The following is a 22,872-nucleotide window of genomic DNA, read 5'->3' on the forward strand; positions in this document are numbered from 1 at the left end:
GGTTCAATTCCCAGCATCCCATATCCGAGCACTGCCAGGGGTAATTCCTGAGTGCAGAGCCAGGAGTAACCCCTGTGCATCGCCGGGTGTGACCCAAAGAGCATAAAAATTAAAAAAAAAAAATTTAAAAAAATAAAATGTTTGGCTTTAGGAATTATTTTAAAAGAAAAGAAAAACAGCTGGACTATTTCTTCCATGAGTGTAAGTCACTTAATCTTTGAGGGAGAAAACCGGAAGGATGGCTCGCCCCGCAGACCCTTTCAGGGTAAACCCAGCTGGGAAGTAATACTGGAGAACATGTGAGCCACTGTGACTCAAGATGACAAGCTATCCAGGGGACAGGGAGGTCATCTGAGAGGGTGTTGGAGCCGGAGTGTCTTCCACAGGCAGAAGGGCAGGAAGTCCGCCCGACAGGCCCTCCGCCAGCTTCCATCACGCACCCTCAGAGGCCCCCAAGCCTCATCCTCTGCCCACACAGCATCCAGCCAGGGCACCCGACTTCCTCCCTGCAACAGTGGGCTGTCTCCAACACCTGCGGCAGCTGTAGGAGGTGCATCTTTTTTTGGGGGGAAGGGGCACACCCAGTGGTGCTCAGGGGTTACACCTGGCTCAGTGATCACTCTGCTAGGGGAACCATATGAGATGCCAGAGATCCAACCCAGGCTGCCACACGCAAGGCAACACTCTCCCTGCTGTGCTCTCTGTCCAGCCCCGGCAACCCGGCATTTTAAAACTAACTTTTGAAACTCCCGTTCCGAAATACTTTACAAATTTTTGAGGGGGCCTCCCCCTGGAGTGCTCTGGGCTTACTCCGAGCTCTGCGCTCGGGGACGAGAGCCTGGCCAGTCGAGGGAAAGGCCAAGGACCGACCCGCTGCACCGCGGCGTGGCCCTGCAAGACTTCTAAAGCGAACGGTCTGAGCAAAGAGACGCTATACTTCTGCCGACTCCACCCGGAGGGACTAGTTCGTGCTTAGACCAAGTTCAAGATCGGACCTTCGGAGCCCGTGCCCGCCTCCTCCTGTCCCCCCGCGAACCCTGCCCGCGCGCCACTGGCCGCGCTCGGACCTGCTGGTGCATCCCTCCCGGGGGCCCTTCCGCCCGGAGCGCGCCCTGCACGGGGACCCCGGGCCCCAAGATCCCCAGGGGAGCGCGCCCTGCACCCGGGCCCCGAGGCCGGCCGGCGGGCTGCCGTCCCAGGGGCACTCCGGCCGGCGCGGACCCCGCAGTGGGGGTGGGGGCGCCGCAGCCCCGCGGTCCGCCCCGAGCCCCCCGGGCACCGCCTGCGGGAACCTCCGGCCGGCGTGAAAGGTGAGCGACAGCTTTCACCTGACACGACTCGGGAGTCCGGCTCTGGGGCCGTCGCGCCGGTCCAGGTGTGGGCCGGCCCCCACCCCCCCGCCACCAGCCCGCGGCGGGCCCGGGCCCGGACGGCGCGGCCCGAACGGGCCCGAAGCGCCGACCCCGCGCCGAGCGCAGCCGGGCCGGGCGCGCGGAGGCAAAGGCCCCGGGCACCGGCGCCCGACTCGATGGTCCGCCGGCCGCGTGACCCGCCGCAGCCAATCGGGACTCGGCGCCCGCACCACCGAGACGACGGCGGCGGCGGCTAGAGGCTCCCGCCGGCCGCTCGCCCTCGCCGCCCAGCCCGGCCCCGGCGCTGCCCGCTCGGTGCTGCCGCCATCTTCCCGGAGGAGAGCCCGGGCCCCCGCCGCGGCCGCCCGCGCCCCGGCCGCCCCCCGCGCGCCCCCGCCGCGTCCCCGCGCGCGTCGGCGGCCAGCGGCCTCGCCTCCGGGGACGTCCTTGCCGCCCGCCGCGGCGGCCCCCGGCGCGGGCTCGCGTACCTGCTCCACTCTTCTCCGCGTCAGGAGCCGAGCTCATAAGGTAGGAACTGTGGCGAAACAGGGGCAAGCCGCCATCTTGGTAAAGGAGAAGAGGCTACGCTTGACCTCCCCCCCGCCCCCAGCCTCTATATGGCCAACCGCCGTGGGAGGGGCCCGGCGCCTGCGCACGGCCGGCCGCGGCCCGCTGCGCCTGCGCGCTGGGCGCCGGGGCGGGGCGGCGGGGGTCGCGCCGGGCGAGGAAGGAGCTGGCAGGGGGCGGGGCCCGCGCGGGGCGGGGCGGGGCGGGGCGGCGCGTGCGCGCGGGCGAGGAAGGAGGTGGCAGGGGGCGGGGCCCGTGCGTGCGCGCCTGGCGAGGAAGGAGCTGGCAGGGGGCGGGGCCGGGGCGGGGCGGCGCGTGCGCTCGGGCGACGAGGGAGCTGGCGGGGGCGGGGCCCGCGCGGGGCGGGGCGGGGCGGGCGAGGAAGGAGCTGGCGGGGGGCCGGGGTGGGGCGGGGCGGGGCGGCGCGTGCGCGCAGGGCGAGGAAGACGCAGGCAGGGGGCGGGGCGTGCGCCTGCGCGGGCCCGGAAGGCGCGGGCAGGGGCGGGGCCCCGCGGCGCGCGCGCATGCGCGGCCGCGGCGGGCGGACGTGCGCGGCGCTGGGCGGGGCCGGCCGTGCTCGCTCGCTGGCTCGCTGGGTCCGGGGCGTGGGTCGATCGGCGGCCGAGCGGTGAGTGTCCTGCGGCCGCGCCCCGGGCCCCGCCGCCGCCTCCGGGCTGCGCTTGCGGCCGGCAGGGCGGGCCGGGCGGGCGGGAGCCGCGGCGCCTGCTCTGCGCCCGGGGCCGACCCCCGGGCCGCGCTGCCGGGCCGGAGCGGCGGGCGGGGGCCGCGTGGGTCCCGTGGCCCGCGCGCCCCGCGCGCCCGGCCACACCCGCGCTGGCTCCGGTCCCGCCCGCGGCGCCTCGGCTCCTTTGTAGCCGGCCCGGCTGCTTCGCGCCGCCTCTCCGCGGGCCCGCGGGTCGGGGTGGCCAGGGTTTGCGGTTAGGCCACTAGAAACTTTTCTGGGGAAAATGTTTCACTGCCCGAACTTGCTACAACTTGACAAGGTGTCGGCGGAGAATCGCGGGGCCAGATCGGGGAAAGGAGTCTGACTCGGGGAGAAGCAGGAGCGCCGCTTGGGTGGTCAGTGGGCAGCGCGGGCGCCCGCCCTGCGGGGGCCGTCGGCGAAGGGTCCCGGGACGGGTCTCCGGGTCCGGCGCGGGCCGCGGCCGGACCCCCCGTGCCCCTGCGCCGGCAGGTGGCCCGGCTGCCTCGAGTGGCTCCTGCTGGGCGCATTCCCGCCTGGTGACTGCTGTGATTTGAATGGATTGGGGCCAATGCTGGGCTGCAGGGAGAAGAACAGTTAGGTTGCTTGGCAGGTTGACCTGAATTGTGTATCCGGGGTTTCCTTTTGTTTTTATTAGAACTTAATGCTGAATTTTTGTATCCTATGTCTTCTCAGCCTCTGATCACTTAAAGTTTTTTTTCTTTTTTCGGGTCACACCTGGCGATGATCAGGGGTTACTGCTGGCTTTGAACTCGGGAATCACTCCTGGCAGTGCTCAGGGGACCCTATGGGATGCTGGGAATCGAATCCGGGTCAGCCGCATACAAGGCAAACACCCTACCCGCTGTGCTATCACTCCAGCCCCAATCACTTAGTTTTTTTAAAGTTTGTCATACTGGCTTATACACAGATGTTATCAGTCTGTTTCTGAAACCTAACTGCTAGCAAATATTTCAGAAAGGGCTTTTTATTTTTCTTTCTGGTGTTTGGGACACACCCAGCTATGTTCAGGGCTGACCCCGGTCTCTGCACCGGGATTACCCCTGGAGGCTCGAGGACCATATGGGATGCTTGGAATTCAACCTCCGTTGGCTGCTTACGAGGCCAGCATCCTCCTTGCTCTGCTGTCTCCATGGCCCAGGTCTTTGCATTTATATTCATGAGGTTGGTCTACAGGTAGCTAATTTTCTTAGATTTCCGTCTGGCTTTGTTACTAAAGTTGTTCTGTCTCCAAAAAAAGGATGCTTTCTCTTTTTTTCTGAGTGACTTTAGGGTTATGTTTGGAGGGTGGATGAATCCACCCCCCCTTCATCTCCCCCCACCCCATTCTTTTTGGTCTTGGTCCTGCCTCCTTTTCCGATGTGTTTGTATTCAACTATTTCGTCTGTTTCTTAGTCTGGTGGCATGGTTCTGGGCTCCATTTTGTCTTTGGCCATGCCTGGGAAGGCCATCTTTGCCAGGCTTTCTAATTTGTAGCCATGTTTTACATGTGTTTGCTGTTTCTTCCTTAATGGGATTTGAGAGGAACTTGTTTCAAATAAGCAAGTTTGGAATTTACCTACTTTTCTTTTTTTGCTTTTTGGGTCACAACCAGCGATGCTCAGGGGTTACTGCTGGCTCTGCACTCAGGAATTACTCCTGGTGGTGCTCAGGGGACCCTATGGGATGCTGGGAATCAAACCTGGGTCCCTCGCGTGCAAGGCAAATGCCCTACCCGCTGTGCTGTCACTCCAGCCCCTACCTACTTTTCTTTATCTTAAGATTTTTTTCTATTGTTCCTTTGAGTTATTTTGTTCATATCTTAATATTGTGAAAAATTAGACCCCCCCACCCCGCTTTAATAGTGAAATTGCTTGCCACAGGACCGGAGTGGTCTCCACTCCATGCACTCCCTCAGCGCAGTCGGGAGGAAGCCCTGAGCATTGCCCAGGTGACCCACAAGAACAAAGAAGAGAACTTGTTAACAAATTTCAGATTCCTTTCTTGGTTTTTGGGCCACACCCAGTGATGCGCAGGGTTCCTCCTGGCTCTGCACGGGGGGGACCCATCTGGGGGTCAGCCCGGTTGGCCACGGGCGAGGCAGGTCACCTACCCGCTGTATGATCTCTCTACTCCCAAACTTTCGCATTCTCAAGAGTCTGCTGCTGCTTTCCCCTACTTTATTTGGCGTTCTTGTGATTTTCCTTTTGCTGGTGTCTTTGATGAGCTGGTTAGCCAAGAATGTTTGAGATAAATGAAATAGCTATCCCTTTTTTCGCTCCATCTTTACCGATGATTCGAGAACTATAATATTTCTTAATATTTGTTTAGATTCTCCTCACAGTAATAGGTTATGCTTTCTGATTCTTGATTATATTTAAGTCAGATTTGCCAGTTACTAGTCTTTCTGCCCTTTCTCATACTGTTTTTACTAAACTTGCCTGCTTCTGAAAGTTATTGTGGTGTATCTCTATCAGCTTCACCTTTGCTATATGTATTTGCTGCAGTTGTTTATATACATTGAATTTATTTTTAGTTTCTTAATAAGTTTCATTGCATTCCTTTTTTTCTTTTTTTTGGCTTTTTGGGTCACACCTGGCTCTCCACTCAGGAATCATTCCTGGCGGTGCTCAGGGGACCATATGGGAGGCTGGGGATTGAACCCTCATGCAAGGCAAGTGCCCTCCCAGCTTACTATGACTCTGGGTTAGTGTTTCTAACTAGAGGTTCATTTGGCTTTGGGGATCCAGGACCCGGCCCTCCACTTCTAGGCCGCCCTCGGGGCAGTGAGAGGCTGCGGTGGGAACCCTCCTGGAAATGCTTTGTAACGGTGCAGGGTGGAATCTATGCATCATACGTTGAACTTAGTCCCTTCGACTTCCCCTTGCGATTTCTGTGTGAGCAGTGACAATCCCGTCCTTTCTGTGCAGTGTGTGGATGCCAGCTGTGCCTTTCACCGCCAGCTCCTGCTAACCCCGGGCCGTGTGTTTGACAGATTGACGACACCTCACTGAAGATGTCCAAGGTACGAGACCCTACTTCTTCATGTGCCCAAAGCATACAGAGAAACTGCTTTATATTTTCATGTTGTTTATAGTCAAGATTGATAAGACTCATTAATTTTAGTGCATCCGATGGTTTTGGGTGGGTTTTTTGTTTTGTTTTGTTTGGGGGGGGGGCTCAAACCTGGTGATGCTCAGGGGTTATTCCTGGTTCTGCACTCAGGAATTACTCCTGGTGGTGCTTGAGGGGCCTTATGGATGTCAGGGATCGAACCCAGGTCGGCCACGTATACAAGGCAAACGCCTTCCCCACCCCACTGTCGCTCTGACCCCATATGATGGCTTCAGAGAGGGCTCCAATCTGTCATCTTAAGAGCTTTGTCTTTTCTCAGATTTTCCACTTCCCGTTTCTAAGCTTCTGTCAGTGACCATCCAGTTAGCCTCTCTGGGCATTCGTTCCCAGCAGAAAAATCAATTGATAATTTAAAATTGCAGTACTTACTTTTTGTGTTTGTGAAGCAAGAACATTTTGTGTTGAAACTTACTTAGAAAGATGTGAGGGGAGGGAAAGGGAGAAGTCTGCCTGTTTGAGAGAGAACATGGACTTCTCTGGCGTGGAAGCAGCAAGCAAGGAAAGAGGAGATGAGCCAGAGCTGCGTATGAGGGGACAGGGGCGTGGGAGCAAAGCCCGTGGCACTTGCTTTTTGATGGGACTCTTTTTTTTTCCCCCTTTTTGGGTCACACCCGGCAATGCTCAGGGGTTACTCCTGGCAGTGCTCAGGGGACCATATGGGATGCTGGGGATCGAACCCGGGTTGGCTACGTGCAAGGCCAACACTCGACTTGCTTGCTATCGCTCCAGCCCCATTGATGGGACTCGTAGGTGTGAGCAGTTACCTCATTTTGCTGTGGCCAAGCAGTCCTGAGTCATGAAGTGAATCAGGTCTTGAAAGCTGAGCACAGCAGAACTTGTGGTTCCGCCCCAAGGTTTTTTCTGAGTCTTTGGATGTTTGTTATTATCCGGCGCGTTATCATTGAACTAGCTTACGCTTTTTTATATAGACGCTAGCTTAGAATGTGAATAAGCAGCAGTAATTGAACCAAGAGCTGTAATTTCATCAGCCGGACATAACCACTGTAACGTTTTGTCAAGATGTCTTTTATATGTGTATGGGCACACGTGCCTACATCTGCAGAACATTTTTGGAAAGAAAGCAGCTTATCTGTATTTTGACTTTTGGTGGGGATTCACAGCCAGCGATGCTCAGGACTTACTCCTGGCTTTGTGCTTAGGGATCAGATCTGGGTTGCCCAGTCCAAGGCTAACGTTCTACCTCTATACTCTCTCTCTGGCCCAGTTAATTTACTTTCAGTTTTTTTTTTCCTGTCATATTCAGACCTTACAAGTTTTACAGAACTTGGTTTATTTCATTTGTCTTTCTTCTCTGTTGACGTCTATTGACAGTTCAGTACCAACAGCTGAGATCGCTCTCCCATTCCTAGTTTCCCAGCTCTTGGTCTTTGAAGCTCTGCCAGCAACATCCTGCCACTATATTGGCTATCATTCCCTTACAAGAGCCGAGCATGACGGAGTGGGAATATAGCAAGATTAATGAATGATCATAAATAATTCTTAATGCCCTGAAGGATTTGCTTTTGGAAGCTGTTTTTAGTAAAATTTGTTGAATAAAACTGTTGTCAGTTGTGTCATTCACTTTATGAGTTTGATTTTACTCAGTTCCGTAGTAGTTGTACTCAGATGAATTAATGAGCACGTATGTTTTATGTATTGATAAACAGATGCAATTTTAGGTTATTTTGTAGCCATGGAATTGTATTGAATGGGTTTTAAGTTCATACTTTATATTTGTGAGAACTAATAATAGGTCTAGTGGTCACAGTCTTGATTTTGTTCTGAGAGCCACTAATTTTTTTTTTTTTTTGTAGCAACAACCAGCTCAGTTTGTAAATCCAGAGACTCCTGGCTATGTTGGATTTGCAAACCTTCCCAATCAGGTTCACCGGAAGTCTGTGAAGAAAGGCTTCGAGTTCACACTGATGGTGGTTGGTAAGGACTCGGCTTGGTGCTCCACCCCTGCCAGGGTGCGTGACAGCACGGCCTTGGCATGGGGGAATCTTCTTGGGGCAGCAGAATCAGATAATGTGGATTTGGGAAGAAGAAATTTTGCGTAAGAAGTAAAATCTTCCGATAGATGTGTACCTTAGCTGTTGCCTGTTGTGGCCCCGTGGATACTTGGGTGCTCTGGTGTTCCTGACCCTCTCCCCAGCGAGGACGTTGCAGAAATGAGGCTGGTCTCTGTGGTTTATGATTATCCTCCCCTGGACTCACTGTGGGAATGCCAGCGCTGTGTCGCTGTTGGCAGGATGCTGTGACTTGCCAGTGTCGGGAACGTCCCTGGGGACCAGACACGGGACAAGGCGGAGGGGAATCAGACTAAGGGTCATCCAGGCGCTGCCAGCTGTGCCCCCAAACCTAGAACGAAGCATCTGCCAGCCCCAGTTCAGCCTCTGCTGGCTGCTGTCCTGGCTGACACGTGCGCAATACAGCAGCCATCGCCTCCCACCTCAGTCCCCCCGGACTCCTGACCCGGAAGCCCCTAAGACAGGCCTGGAGGGGGCGAGCACTGCCTTGTGTGTGCGGCCCTGGGCGCAACCCCAGCACTGCATCGTCAGAGCACTGAGCCTGGAGCAGGCCCAGAGTTCCTGGGGTGTGGCTCGCAAATGAAAAAAGACGGAGATAATCATTTCCATATTGGTAAAAAGCCTCAGTATTCTGCTATGCAGTGACAGATAACTAATGAGCGTGCGTGAAACAGTAGCAGTTCTTACAGGAGTTCAAAAGTTACTACTATGATCAGTTAGAATTGAGTGGTCACTTGAAATTCTTGTGGTGCCGGTCCCCCGAGCTAGCTCCAGCCATCCCTGTGGGTCTCAGTGAGCGGACTGAGGAGCGTGTGAGTCTGACCTCCGGAAGAAAAGCCGGTTTAAAGAAAAGCGGGGGAAGAGAGTACCGTGGGTAGGGGCTGGTGGGCTCTTCCGATGCAGCCCGCACTGACCAGTACCATGAGCAGCGGCCACCTTGCAGCCGTGTGCAGGCGAGACTGCTCGTGAGCTCAGGCGTGGTGGGACCATGTTCGTTTCCACTTCCAGGTGAATCTGGCCTGGGAAAATCCACTCTGATTAACAGCCTGTTCCTGACCGATCTCTACCCGGAAAGGATCATCCCAGGAGCCGCAGGTACGGGCCCCTCTGCTCCCCAAAATGCAGGTCTGTGTTCCTGCGCGGAAGGGCTGGCACCCGTTTCCCGTCCCTGGCCGTGGGGTTTAAGCGCAGGGACCTTGCTGAGGCCGTGCGACTCTCACCAGGGCCTGGGTTCGCCCGCCCCAGGCTTGCTGTTTCTGTCAAATGTCCAGGGTCTCCTCCGAGCTGAGGTCTGATGGGAAAGCCCCGGGTGTTTGCTCCCAGGGGAGCAGTGGGGTTGCTGTCCTGGGCGCCCAGCGTGGGTCCTGATGGGCAGTGACTCCCCTTCGCCAGCAGCCTTTCCCCCCACCGTCGGGCTTCCTGTTGCTGACTCGGGAGCTGGTTTGGCATAGACCTTGAGTTCCGAGACTTCCTCAGAGAGGTGCTGAACTCAGTCATCGCTTCACTCCGTGAACTGGTTGAGAGATCCCTCCCTTACTGACGCCGTTGCTCTTACAGAGAAGATCGAGAGAACCGTCCAGATTGAGGCTTCGACTGTGGAGATTGAAGAGCGCGGGGTGAAGCTGCGCCTGACTGTGGTGGACACGCCTGGCTACGGGGACGCCATCAACTGCAGAGACTGGTACGTGCCCGGGGGGCACCTGCCGCTCTCCTCCTAGTTCAGGCGGGCCACCGGGTTTTGGGTGATGCTGATGAGAGAGGAGCCAGGGGCATCGGCTTTCCTGGAGAACGGGCCGCTCTCCTTGGTTTGGTACCGTGCCCGTCAGTCCTCAGGGTGTGCTCCTGCTCTGTGCTCAGGGAGCACTTCTGGCGGGGTCTGGGAACCATACGGGGTTCTGGGGCCCGAACCCAGGATGGCCACATACAGGGCAGTGCCCTCCACTGCATTATGGCTCTGGCCAGGATGGGTATTTATTCTGGAAGCACAGTCCAGTGGGGTCTGAGCTCTGAGCCAGCCCCTGTCAGGTCGCTCCGGGAAACTCCCTGCCCAGCCACTCCTCAGATTGGCTCATATCGGACCCTTGGCACCGAGGGGCTGACACAGTGCCCACATGTTCTCAGTGTCTCACCGAGGCTGGGGTCTGTGTCATTCCGTCCCAGACGAGCTGCCCGTCTTACGCGTCCTGCGTAGGGGCAGACATGCGCTCAGTCCCTGGCGTCCGGCCTGCCTGCCTGCCCGTGCTCCCGGTGCTCACTGCTGTGCTCTTCTAGTTTCAAGACCATCATCTCCTACATTGACGAGCAGTTCGAACGGTACCTGCACGACGAGAGCGGCCTGAACCGCCGGCACATCATCGACAACAGGGTGCACTGCTGCTTCTACTTCATCTCGCCCTTCGGACACGGGTGAGCGTGGGTGGGCGTGGAGCTGGGCGTGCCCCCGAGCCTGGGAGCAGGGCTGGGTCTTCCCCCCACCCCCGAGCCTGGGAGCAGGGCTGGGCGTGCCCCCGAGCCCAGCCGCTCTTGACCCTCTCTGGTTCCTTCAGATTGAAGCCCCTGGACGTGGCCTTCATGAAGGCGATTCACAACAAGGTGAACATCGTGCCCGTCATCGCCAAGGCTGACACCCTCACGCTGAAGGAGCGGGAGCGCCTGAAGAAGAGGGTCAGTGGGACGGTGCCCCTTGGTCTGTGTGCATGTGCCCGCCGGGGCTGCTGACGCCGGCCTTCCAGGGGCTGTGCCCCTGAGGGCTGCAGCCCTTTTGATGGGCTCTGGAAGCTGCTTGCGGTCAGCTCCTTAGCCTGCAGGAATGCGGGACTGGGCCCCGTGGGCTTGCGGGAGGGTGCTCCCATTCCTCGGGCCTGGGGTGGGGACACACCGTGGAACGGCCTGGCAGTCTCGCTCCCCTGCTGTCTCTTGCTCCACCTCTTCAAGCTGGCTGGCTCTCCTCTGTTCGCGGATTTTGTTTGAGGGCACGCCTGGCGGTGCTCGGAGGACCGTGTGGGATGCCGGGGAAGCTAACCCGGGCCCGCCGCACGCCAGGCAGATGCCCTTGCCACCGTGCGTTTGCTCCGGCTGTTCTCTATCGACTCGCTTCGGTTTGCTCCTGAAGTCTAGACTGACGTGCTGACGTGGTCAGCAGGACTCTTGAAAGCCACAGAAGCAGTCGTCAGCTGCCACTGCCGTTCCAGCGCGGTCTGTGTGTGCCCTCGTCCCCTCAGGCGGAGACTGGGTCTGTTGTGCTCAGCAGCCTCGTGCCCGCCGAGGCGCCTGCTCTGCCGGCCCACACGGTTTCTCAGTGTCTCTGGGCATCCCAGCCAGGGTCTCCGCTCTGCTTGTCTGTGTGTCCCCAGGGTCTGGACCTGGCCTGGCGTGGGTGCTCAGAGCTGCCTGTGGGAGTGTCGTGGCACCTGCCATGGCACGGTCGTACCCACTGAACCCTAATAGCGCTCTTGCGGTTTGGGGACCACACCCGGCGGCGCTCAGGAATCTGTATGTTGTTCCGGGGATCGAACCCAGGTTGGCCATGTGCCAGGCAGGCACCTTGACTACTGTGCTGCCACTCTGGCTCTGTCGGGGTCTTGGCCAGTCGACCCCGGCGCACTGGAGTACGATCCCCTGGTCACCAGACTTACTCCCTCTAGGGCAGGGAGGGGGCAGGAGAGAAGCCCCTGTCGTGGCCCTCCCTCCGCGCACTGTGGACTCCTGCCGCCTCAGAGAACCCCGCGGAAGGGGGGGAACTGGTGGTCAATCAGCAGTCCATTTATTAGCTCCACACGGGGTTTTTATACAGATGTTTCAGGGACAATCCACGTGTATCACATTTACCTCGATGGGCTCTGCGCGGGTGTTAGTCAGTGACTCACACCTCCGCTCTCAGGGCCCGGTGCATCAGCTCTGGCAGGTGGTAACTGTTGCCTCCCTCATCCTCCACCAGAGAGCCCACGTGTGGAGTGCTGGAGCAAGCCCCTGGGCCCTGTGGAAGGGCCGGCTCTTGCTTTAGGGGCAGGGGATTGATCAAAGTCTTAGGTTGGCTGCTGAGACCCCAACATGGCTCCCGAACTGAACACACTCTCGACAGTGTTCTGGCCCGCTCTCAGTAGTGCTTAGGGGCTGCTCGTGCCCGGGTGCTCAGAGACCCTGAGGTGTCAGGAGAGAGCCTCCTCAAGGAGCTTCAGCTTCTGGCGGGGAGGGCCAGGGCGGAGGTGGCAGTGCTTAAAGAGTCATTTAAGTCCATCTCTAACTCTCGCATGTGGCACTGCCCGCATCCCCCAGATCCCACCAGGAGTGACCTCTGAGCATGGGGCAGGGGCAAGCTCTCAATACCCCCGGCTGTGGCTAAAACCATTGCCCAGAATCTGTCTGGGAGTGGGGACTGGGCCCCCCTGTGGGTGCTGGCTTTGCTTTGAGCGTGGGCAGAGCCAGGAACTGCCCGGGCCTGGGGTCTCAGCCAGGGGAAAGCCCCGGCCCAGGCCACTCTGCTGTCCGCCAGTGCTCTTGGCCCTCCACATGGGTCCCCCCCATCCTCTCTCCCTCCACATCTATGTGGAACCCTGCCCAGCCCGTGTCTCTCCAGGGAGACCCCCGCCTGCCCTGTCTCCCTCAGCTGCTCTTCTCGCAGCTGACTTGCAGCCTCCAGGCTTCTTGTGCTGTCCCCTCCTTGCCTTGGACAGAAATCTTTCCCCAGGCCCCCCCCCCCTCTGCTCCTTAGGCCCCCGCATGCCTGTGCTGGAGGCAGCGCTCCTGCGGGTTCCCCAAGGCTGTTGTAGGGGCTCCTTGCGGCACTCTTTCTCATAATGAGAGCACTTGCTCTGTCTGTGGCCAACCTGGGCTCGATTCCTGGCACCACCTAGGGTCCCCTGAGGTCACAGGAGTGATCCCCGAGCAAAAACAAAACAGAAACGCAGTGCGGGGGCCGGAGAGCTAGGACAGGGATGAAGGCTCTCGCCTTAGGCCCTGCCAGCCCCAGCTCTGACTCTGGGCACTGCGTGATGGTTCCCCAGCAGAACCACAAATAAGCCCTGAGAAGCCAGGAAAGGAAATGGAGTGTATAAGCTGTCTGAAAGTGATTCTAATAGTTGTTGGTGTTTGGATGATTCTGATACGGTGCTGACAACTTGACTGAAGTGCTTCTGCATTTGGTTTGTCCTTCCAGATTCTGGATGAGATTGAAGAGCACAACATCAAAATCTATCACTTACCTGATGCAGAATCCGATGAAGACGAAGATTTTAAAGAGCAGACGAGACTTCTCAAGGTACGAACTCGAGCGCTCAGCGTGAGTTTACCGCCGGGTCCCGTTGTCCTTAGTTGGGGGCCAGAGCGATCAGGCAGCGGGGAGGGCACTCGCCTTGCCCATGACTGACCCGCTTTCCATCCCGAGCACCCATGTGGCTCTGAGTCCCGCCGGGTGTGGTTCAACCCACCCCCCCCCCCAAATCGGAAGGTTTGCGAAGGGCAGAATTCTGGGAGTCCTCACCCGAAAGGTGATCGGTGAGTTTGGTTATAGATGTGTTTGTGCTGAAGATATATTTTGACTTTGCTTTTACTTGAGCCTTAACGATCTATTCCGCTGAGCTAGGAGGCGGAGTGCTTGCCTTGCTCGTACGGGGCCCTGGGTTCAATTCCTCGTACCGCCAGAAATGAAAGCATTCCCAGACTTGAAGTGTTCCATGCCGCTTATCCCGTATGCACCGTTTCCTCCGCTGGCTTTCCGTGTGCCAGCACCTGCCTCGTCCCTGCAGTGCCCCGGGGTTCCCCATGGAAGCCCGTCCTCCTCGTGTCTCTCCCCAGGCCAGCATCCCATTCTCTGTTGTCGGGTCCAATCAGCTGATTGAAGCCAAAGGCAAGAAGGTCCGAGGCCGCCTCTACCCGTGGGGCGTCGTGGAGGTGGAGAACCCTGAGCACAACGACTTTCTGAAGCTGAGGACGATGCTCATGTAAGAGCCCTCCGTGAAGCCTGGGCCCCTACCTCTCCCGGGCTGCTCTCGGCCTGCTCTGGGCTCCCGCCTCTCCCCGGCTGCTCTCGGCCTGCTCTGGGCTCCCGCCTCTCCCCCGGCTGCTCTCGGCCTGCTCTGGGCTCCCGCCTCTCCCCGGCTGCTCTCGGCCTGCTCTGGGCTCCCGCCTCTCCCCGGCTGCTCTCGGCCTGCTCTGGGCTCCCGCCTCTCCCCGGGCTGCTCTCGGGCTGCTCTGGGCTCCCGCCTCTCCCCGGGCTGCTCTCGGGCTGCTCTCGGGCTGCTCTGGGCTCCCGCCTCTCCCCGGGCTGCTCTCGGCCTGCTCTGGGCTCCCGCCTCTCCCCGGGCTGCTCTCGGGCTGCTCTGGGCTCCCGCCTCTCCCGGGCTGCTCTCGGCCTGCTCTGGGCTCCCGCCTCTCCCCGGCTGCTCTCGGCCTGCTCTGGGCTCCCGCCTCTCCCCGGCTCCTCTCGGCCTGCTCTGGGCTCCCGCCTCTCCCCGGCTGCTCTCGGCCTGCTCTGGGCTCCCGCCTCTCCCCGGCTCCTCTCGGCCTGCTCTGGGCTCCCGCCTCTCCCCGGCTGCTCTCGGCCTGCTCTGGGCTCCCGCCTCTCCCCGGCTCCTCTCGGCCTGCTCTGGGCTCCCGCCTCTCCCCGGCTGCTCTCGGCCTGCTCTGGGCTCCCGCCTCTCCCCGGCTCCTCTCGGCCTGCTCTGGGCTCCCGCCTCTCCCCGGCTGCTCTCGGCCTGCTCTGGGCTCCCGCCTCTCCCCGGCTCCTCTCGGCCTGCTCTGGGCTCCCGCCTCTCCCCGGCTGCTCTCGGCCTGCTCTGGGCTCCCGCCTCTCCCCGGCTGCTCTCGGGCTGCTCTGGGCTCCCGCCTCTCCCCCGGCTGCTCTCGGGCTGCTCTGGGCTCCCGCCTCTCCCCCGGCTGCTCTCGGGCTGCTCTGGGCTCCCGCCTCTCCCCCGGCTGCTCTCGGGCTGCTCTGGGCTCCCGCCTCTCCCCCGGCTGCTCTCGGGCTGCTCTGGGCTCCCGCCTCTCCCCCGGCTGCTCTCGGGCTGCTCTGGGCTCCCGCCTCTCCCCCGGCTGCTCTCGGGCTGCTCTGGGCTCCCGCCTCTCCCCCGGCTGCTCTCGGGCTGCTCTGGGCTCCCGCCTCTCCCCGGGCTGCTCTCGGCCTGCTCTGGGCTCCCGCCTCTCCCCGGCTCCTCTCAGCCTGCTCTGGGCTCCCGCCTCTCCCCGGCTGCTCTCGGCCTGCTCTGGGCTCCCGCCTCTCCCCGGGCTGCTCTGGGCTCCCGCCTCTCCCCGGCTCCTCTCGGCCTGCTCTGCCCCCTCTGGTGCAGCGTGGTCACTGAGAGTAGCCTGGGCCTAAACTGAACGTGCCCACGTGTCTGACAACGCCAGCCCCTCCAGCCCCTGTGGGGATCTCATGGCAGAAGCTGAACGGGATGCACTGAAGAGTGATTCTGTGCTTCAACTGAGAGTGATTCTGCGTCATCTGTTTTAAATGACAATTGAAATAGCAAAATGGCTGTCTTCCTAGCTTAGCAAGTTTTCATAACACGAACACAGTTGTTCAGGAGAATTCCGTCACCACACCGACATGAAAATGCTCAGCCTCGAGGGTTGGAGCAAGAGCCCAGCGGGGAGGGCACTTGCCTTGCACACGGCCTACCTGGGTTCCCTCCGCGGCACCCCAAAAGGCCCCCCCAGCCTTCCAGGAGTGATCCTTGAGCACAGAACCAGGAGTAAGCTCTTAGTACCACCAGGTGTGGCCCCAAAATAAAAAATACAGTGTGCGGGCCTCTCTGGTCGGCCACGGCGGTGGTCACTGTCCTTATGTGCCCTTTGCTGTGGACTCGGTCCCTCCCTGGGTTCCGAGGAAACGGAACATGTGTCTTTGCTCATTCCTGACTCTGGGTCTTTAATGATCGACCCCTGCCACGGCCCATACCTGTGAGCTCAGCAGAGCACGTGCATTCCTGCTCCTCCTGAAATGTCGCTCCTTGGAGACTGCGGCACGCAGAGATGGGAGCCGTGGGGGCCGGCAGGGGGCCATGTAGGCTGGGGTGGGGTGTGCACCTCTCAGTGCCACATCGCTGAAAACCGGAAGCTCCAGGATGCTGCACCGGGTGCAGATACGAAGTGGGGGCTTCCTTCTTGGTGGCTTTCGTGTCCTTCCTTCCTGGTCCCTTCCCCGCCAGTGACATGTTTCGAACATTCTCTTTCAGCACCCACATGCAGGATCTCCAAGAGGTGACCCAGGACCTTCACTATGAAAACTTCCGCTCCGAGAGACTGAAGAGAGGCGGCAGGTGGTGGCCCCAGGCGCCCTTCCCCAAGTCACCCCGTGGGGCCCTTGACCCTGGGGACCGTCACCTGGTTTGCTGGGGGGTGTGGCTGTCGGACTGGGAGCCGGTCAGGGGATCTGTCCACTCCCGGGGACTGCAGCGCTGGCCACACTCCTTCCCTCTCCTCGGCCCAGTAGATTCTGGGCCGTTGGACTGGATTGGGTTTGCTGTTTCTCCCACCTCGGCAGTGTGGGTGCAGCAGGATTGGGCCCAGTGGCTCTGAGAAGCCAGGTGTGCGGCCGGGACATGCCACAGCCCTGGGAGCTGAGCCCGGCCCCGTGCCCAGCTGACAGGGGCACATCCCTGATGAGAAGCCCCAGCAATCAGGGGACGACAGTGTCTGCTGGGGGCTTCTGGGGTACAGCTCACCGGGCCTCTGTGGTCCTGGTCCCTGACTCCCCTGTTAGTGCACATGGGCCCCTGGGGTCATGGCAGTGTCCAGTTCGTGTGTGTTGTTAGACAAAACTGCCCTGGCCCAGCCTAGGAAAGGAAAACCTCTTTTGGGCCTTGGGGGTGAGCTCAGGCTGTGCACCAGGGGGCTGGGGTCAGCCCCAGCGCCAGTGGAGCGACTCTGGAGCACAGCAGGTGGGACCCTGAACCTCGGCAAGCCAGGGGTCTCCTAGACGAGGGGACCTGAGCCCCTCTCGGCACTCCTGGTCATCACGGAGTGTGGTGTGGGGCCCCGGCACTGGGAGGTGCAGCTGCTCCGTGCCGCTCGCCAAGCCTGGAGCCTCAGCCCTGTTGGCCAGGCTCGGCCGGGACAGTGCCCAGCGACTCCGCCTCCCCCCTCCCCGCCAGAAGCAGAGATCTTTGGAATTTTCTGTTTCCTTTTCTTTCTTTTTCCTTTGTTTGCAGAGTTGGGGCGGGGGACGGGTTGGGGTGGTATCAGGGGGCACCACACCCAGTGATACCGGGTCCTTCCTAGCAGTGCTGGGGGGCGGGGGGTGGGGTGCATACAGTCGCCGGCGCCAACCAAGACCAGCCACGGCAAGGCAGGTGCCTTATCGCCTGCTATCTGTCTGGCTTTTTGTCTGCCTTTTTCTCTTCCTGTTCCCTTTCTTAATGCGAGGCCTCCACTCCTTGGTGCCAGGGGTTGCTCTCAGCTGTGTTTCAGGAGTATGTGGAACCACGGAGCTGACCCTTCTCTGCATCAGGCAGGCACCTGAACGCCATTCCTTCTGATCCCTCCCACTCTCCCATCGTTCTTGCCTTTCTTATGTCATTATCAGGGAAAACGGTTAATGTATGCAGTTCGTCCTTTTCTTTTTTGCTTTTTGGGTCACACCCGGCGATGCACACAGGTTTCTCCTGGCTTTGCACTCAGGAATTACTCCTGGCGGTGGTTGGGGGACCATATGGGATACTGGGAATTGAACCTGGGTTGATTCGAATCTGCGTGCAAGGCAAATGCCCTCCCTACTGTACTATCACTCCAGCCCCTAATATATGCAATTCTTAATTGAAATATCATTCTTAGAAGGTTTTATTTTTTTTTTTTGCTTTTTGGGTCACACCTGGCGATATACAGGGGTTGCTCCTGGCTCTGCACTCAGGAGTCACTCCTGGTGGTGCTCAGGGGAACATATGGGATGCTGGGAATCGAACCCGGATCGACCACATGCAAGGCAAATGCCCCACCCGCTGTGCTATCTCTCCAGCCCCGGATTTTTTTTTCTTTTTGGGTCATATCCAGTGATGCACAGGGGTTACTCCTGGTTCATGCACTCAGGAATTACTCCTGGCAGTGCTCGGGGGACCATATGGGATGCCGGGAATCGGACCCAGGTCGGCCGCGTGCAAGGCAAACACCCAACCCGCTGTACTATTGCTCCAGCCCCCCATTCTTAGAAGTTTACGGTGAAATCTCACTTGGATTACCTAGTTCAGAAATATCTGTCTACGCGGTTGCAGTGTTATAATTGAAATCTCTTTCCATTCTTAGGAAAGTCGAAAACGAGGACATGAATAAAGACCAGATCTTGCTGGAAAAGGAAGCTGAGGTAAGCAGGAAAGTGCTGATCAGACTTGTGGCGTCTCTCACCTGTGTTCACAGAGGCTGTCGTTGCGTCTTCCTCCCTGTGCGTTGTTTGAGGTGCGCCCTGTCGCACAGAGGGGATCTCTCTGCTGCTGTTCTCAGCTTCTCTGATCACCAGGAGTAGCTTAGCGTAGAATCAGAATGTCACTGGTAATCGTAAAATGCCAAAAGATCCGTGTTTTATGATTTCCGTCTATGATGATTTCTGTTAGAAACTACTAGGAAAGAAACTGCTGTTCCCAACCATTAACAGAGTTGCGAAGTCAGAGGGTTGACAGTGTTTGGTTGAAGACCTGCTCGGACTAGCCGAGGTCACGCGTGAGGCAGGGGACCCCGCAGCCCAGATCCCAGTTTGACGGTGTCGGCCGTGCGTGTTCCTGCAGAGAGCTGTTGGAGGAGGTCTTTCTAGAACCTCAGACACCGGGAGTGGGCCTCCTCGAGCAGACGGGGGTTGCCTGGGTGCTGCGGCCTTGGAGGCTGACAGGAGATGTGCCTGGGAATGGGCCATGTCCTCCCGGGGGTCTCCCTCTGTCGCTGGCATCCATCCCATACTCGGTCAGGTCTGGACAGGGGGGCGGGGGTTTGTGAACACCGAGAAATGGAGGCAGACACGTAGGGCAGACACGGCCAGGCTGGGGAGGCCTCCTGCCTTCCAGAGGAGCTGGGCCCAGCCTCCCAGCCCCGCCCGCCCCTCCACGCCTCCCCTCTGGCGAAGGGCGTGGTCTGCTGGCCCTTCCTGTGCTCCCTGGTTCCCTGCTCCTGGTGGTCCTTAGGAAGGCAGAGGCTCAGGCCTGGGCTCCTGGGGAGCGACCGGAAGGCGTTGTGGCCGCAGCCTGTCCCCACCTGTGCCCACAGCTCCGCCGCATGCAGGAGATGATCGCGCGGATGCAGGCGCAGATGCAGCTGCAGATGCAGGGGGGCGACGGCGACAGCGGGCCTCACAGCGGCCACCACGTGTAAGGTAACACAGCCCGCTCTGTCCCCGGACCCTGTGCTCAGCTGCTCAGCAGAGGAAGGGCGGGAGCACTTCCCCCACGAGGGCCAAGCCGACCAGCTGTTGGATGCCTCTTAGCCAGCAAGCCAGTCCTCTTGTTAGGACGGGGGAGGCCACACGCGTGAGGCCCTGGGTTTGACGCCTGGCACCATGGTCACCCTGAGCACTGCCGGCAAGAGAAAGGCCGTACTGAGGTGTGCTGAGACGGCTGTGCAGAGCAGGTGAGGGCCACGTCTCCACTCCCCACCGTGGTGTCAGCACCATGACCAGGAGTGCCGAGCGGCCAGTGTCCATCTCCCTCTTCCTTCTCCAGAGGAAGGTCAGGCAGGAAGGTCAGGCGGGGGGAAGTTTCCTGGGGCTGGGCCAGTGCGGGCCTGCTGGCTGGAAGGGAGCGTGAGCATGTCAGGGACAGGAGGCTGGAATCCTCTCAGCCTTCACCGCCACCACGGGGCAGGTGGCCTCAGCCTTGGGGGCAGCCCGCAGACACGCAGACACTTTGCAGCGCCTGGTCCCTGGAGAGTCATGCTGGCGCCTCCCATCAGACCAGACCGGAGGGAGGCTGGTGCCCACGCGAGGCTGTTAGACACATGCCTGCGGTCGTGAGCTAGCTGGGGGCAGGACTTCCAGTGGCCTCTCCAGGCCAGGCCCGGTGCCTGCCTCGGGGGGTGGAGGGAGGAGGCCCACTGGAGCCGAGCATGGTGGACAGTGGCTTCTCTCTGATTCTGCTTCTCCTCTTTTTAAAACTTCCATGTGGAATAATGAGAATTCCACGTAAGTACACAAGCTGAGTTCCTATTTCCGTTGGCTTTTTTTTGTTTTCTGTACCCTGCTTTCCCAGAGCCTCATTTTGCTCCTTTCATAATACTGAGAATTAGTGACCAGACGGCAGGTGTCGCTTCCATTACACCGTGTTGTGTTCTGTTTCCCCAGGATACACTCTTCAGAGAGGAGACGTTCTGGCTGGGTCCGACAGCTGCGCGTTTCATGAGCCCCCGGAGGGGCCCCCATCCACATTTCAGTCCCCGTGCCTGAGGGGCGTCTGTCACGGTCATGTGCTGATTCCCACGCAGCACTCACAGCATTTGTATTTTGTTGTCATGTCGTACTTTTTATTTTGTGAGGTAAATTTTTCATTCTTCTACCTAAACTAGTCACTGATTCTAGAATTGATTCTCAGTATTAGTATATACATATATATATAGATATAGTTAATGTTGGATTTCTTTGATTTGACTGGCCACACTAGTGATTGAGGAGCACTCTTGATTTATTTCTAGAACATTCAGATTTCCCTGATGGTAGAGACATGGACACAGCAGTAAAGAAAGACGAGCACAGGGTCCCCTCCCCAGGCCGAGCTCTGTGGGGGTCTCTAGCTTTGGTCAAGCACAGCACTAGACGCCCTAATCCCACCCCAGGAATCCACCTGCCCAGTTGTTTACCAGATGAAACAAAATTATGGTACATGTGTCTACACTTAGATAGCTTTTTTGAAAGACACCAAGGGTGAATTTCAGGATTTTTCCAGATTCTGATACTACATTATTTTTAAATCCCCTGGGCAGCATCTTACCACAAACCACTCTTGTAGAGTTCCTCTGCTCCTGCTTATACTCTTCTCAGGAGAGAATCCAAAGGCTCCGGTTTTCATATATAACCGAGCTCATCACTCTTTTACTCTGATTAAAAAAGTCTTTTTAACGAAGACTCGCCGTTGAGATGTTGGTACACCAGCCTTTACCTATTTTCATACTGGACAGCACTTTAACAGCGTCTCTGTGATCCGGGGTGGGGACATCCCCCCTGCTGTGACACCAGCATCCGGTGCTGGCCCTCCTCCCAGACCAGCCGTGGGCCCTGTGGCCTCGGTGCTCCCGGGAGCTCTGGAGTCCTGGTGACTCTGAGGGAGGCGGAGAGCAGCGGGCACGCGTGGCCGCGTCCGTCTCGTCCATCTCCGTGCATACGGTGCTCCGAGGCAGGTGTCCCCGTGGGGCCACCCCTGGTCTCTTCCCCCCTGGGCCCTCCCATCAAGCATTCCTGTGGCGCACACCAGGGCATTTCTGTCCACTCACAGAGCAAGGGGGGTTTTCTGGGCCTGGGCAGGAGGAAAGGGAGACCGTGGGAGTCTGCATGGCCGCCCTCGGCGCTGGCCGTTTCGGAGTGTCGGTCTGGGCGCATTGCAGAGTCCCACGCACGAGAGCGTGGCGCTGTGCTGGGGCCCTGGCCTGGGTCCTGGCCGTGCCCTGCGCTTCAGATCCCTTCTGCCTGCTGACAGGTAACTGCTCTTTCTTTCTAAGTGGTCGTCTTTACCGATAGGGGTGTGTTCTGAGAGTGAGTGGACAGGAATTAAGCCAAGCGCTGGTTTGATCCCCAAATACCTCCAGGTGTGGCCCAGAACCTCTCCCCCTAGGGAAAAAAATGTATTCTTGAGACTTAATTTTACACAGCAGTTTGTATTCACGAAAACTAACCTTTTATCAATAAAGTCCTATTGTTTAGATAATACGTGAGTGCTTGTTCTTTATCAGGGAAAGGAAGGGGTGAGAAATGCTGGAAAGACTAAAACCCTGGGGCTGGAGAGGGAGTGTGGGGGTGGTGGGCTTGCCGAGCAGTGCGGCAGGCCCTGGTTCGACCCCTGGCACCCCATTCAGCTGGGTGTGCCCCCCACCCCCAGAATCCTGCAAGCACTGGCGCCTGGAATGAGGGGACGTGGTCCACGGCATAAAGCCAGCACCTGAGTAGGAAGTGGAGTTGTTTGCAGGGGCTCTGGTCCCAGCTCCCCTCCGGCCTCGCGACTCGCGTCCGAGAGGCCGAGCCGAGCTGCGCACCCACGGGCCGCCCTCGCCTTCGCGCCGCCTCCTGGGCCCCCGCCCACCCGTGCTCCCGGGCCCTCCCGCAGGGTCTCCCCGCCCATCGGCGGCCGCCTCGAGCCCGCGCGCCCCGCCCCTTCCGAGCCGGCCGCCAATCGGCGCTCGCGGGGCGCTTCCCGGCCGCCAATCGGCGCTCGCGGGGCTGCGGCCCCGCCCCCGGGGTCGGCGGGCCAATCGGGGGCGCGTCCGCGGGGCGGGGGCGGGGCCGCGCGGGCGGGCGGCCCGCGGGCCGTCGGGAGCGGGCGGAGCGGGCGCCGGCGGAGGCCGCGGCGGGACGCGCCGGCCCGCGGGTGAGTGTCCGGCGCGGGGCGCGGGGCGGCCGGTCCGCCCGCCGCCCGGACGGGCGGGGCGCGGGGCGCGGGGCGCGGGGGCCGGGGCGCGGGCGCGGGCGAGGCGCCGGCGCAGCGGGCGGAGGCCGGGCCGGGCCTGGGCGGCGGCCCCGCCGAGGACGTGGGTGGACACCGCCGCGAGGAGCGGGCAGGGCGGCCCGCGTGGGGGTCGGGTCGGGACGGGCTCACCGCGTGGGGGACGGGACCGGGGCGGGGCGGCCCGTGTCGGATGGGGGACGGGGCAGGGACTGTCCCCATGGAGGAAGGGATCGGGCAGGGCTGTCTGCCTGGAGGACGGGGACCAGGCAGGGCAGTCCGCGTGGACGATGGAGAGGAGGCAGGGACTGTCCCCACGGCGGATGGGGACGAGACAAGGACTGTCCCCGTGGACGACAGGGACCGGGCAGGGGCTGTCCGCGTGGGGGACGGGGACGAGGCAGGGACTGTCCCCGGGAGGACAAGGACGGGGCAGGGACTGTCGTGGGGAGAACAGGGACAGGGCAGAGACTGTCCGCGTGGAGGACGGGACAGGGCAGAGACTGTCCGCGTGGAGGACACCGTGGGCA

General features: G+C 59.8%; 3 protein-coding genes across 4 annotated transcripts in view; 2 read left to right on the forward strand and 1 right to left on the reverse strand.

The window, feature by feature from the left end:
- HDLBP (high density lipoprotein binding protein) overlaps window positions 1-1,999 on the reverse strand; it is a 42,814-nt gene extending 40,815 nt beyond the window's left edge. The window contains exon 1 of the mRNA XM_056108391.1: window positions 1,841-1,999. The gene's annotated coding sequence lies outside the window, so the exon portion shown is untranslated. The remainder of the gene's footprint in view (window positions 1-1,840) is intronic.
- The window catches only part of SNED1 (sushi, nidogen and EGF like domains 1), a 537,305-nt gene that overhangs the window by 124,379 nt on the left and 390,054 nt on the right, over window positions 1-22,872 (forward strand). The window lies entirely within an intron of this gene.
- On the forward strand, window positions 1,627-21,610 carry SEPTIN2 (septin 2). 2 transcript variants are annotated; one of them, XM_056108408.1, is made up of 13 exons: window positions 1,627-1,880; window positions 5,553-5,647; window positions 7,572-7,692; window positions 8,796-8,882; window positions 9,345-9,468; window positions 10,059-10,193; window positions 10,334-10,451; window positions 12,943-13,044; window positions 13,581-13,726; window positions 15,959-16,042; window positions 18,021-18,078; window positions 18,969-19,074; window positions 20,038-21,610. In XM_056108408.1, exons 2-12 carry the CDS (start codon window positions 5,639-5,641, stop codon window positions 19,071-19,073), a joined length of 1,089 nt encoding a protein of 362 aa, XP_055964383.1. In that variant the 5' UTR covers window positions 1,627-1,880; window positions 5,553-5,638; the 3' UTR covers window position 19,074; window positions 20,038-21,610. The 2 variants fall into 2 exon arrangements, with proteins under 2 accessions (XP_055964383.1, XP_055964384.1); XM_056108409.1 differs by lacking the exon at window positions 1,627-1,880 and adding an exon at window positions 2,529-2,547.

The sequence above is a fragment of the Sorex fumeus genome, unplaced genomic scaffold, assembly GCF_029834395.1.
Source record: "Sorex fumeus unplaced genomic scaffold, SorFum_2.1 ptg000207l, whole genome shotgun sequence".
Lineage (NCBI taxonomy): Eukaryota > Metazoa > Chordata > Mammalia > Eulipotyphla > Soricidae > Sorex > Sorex fumeus.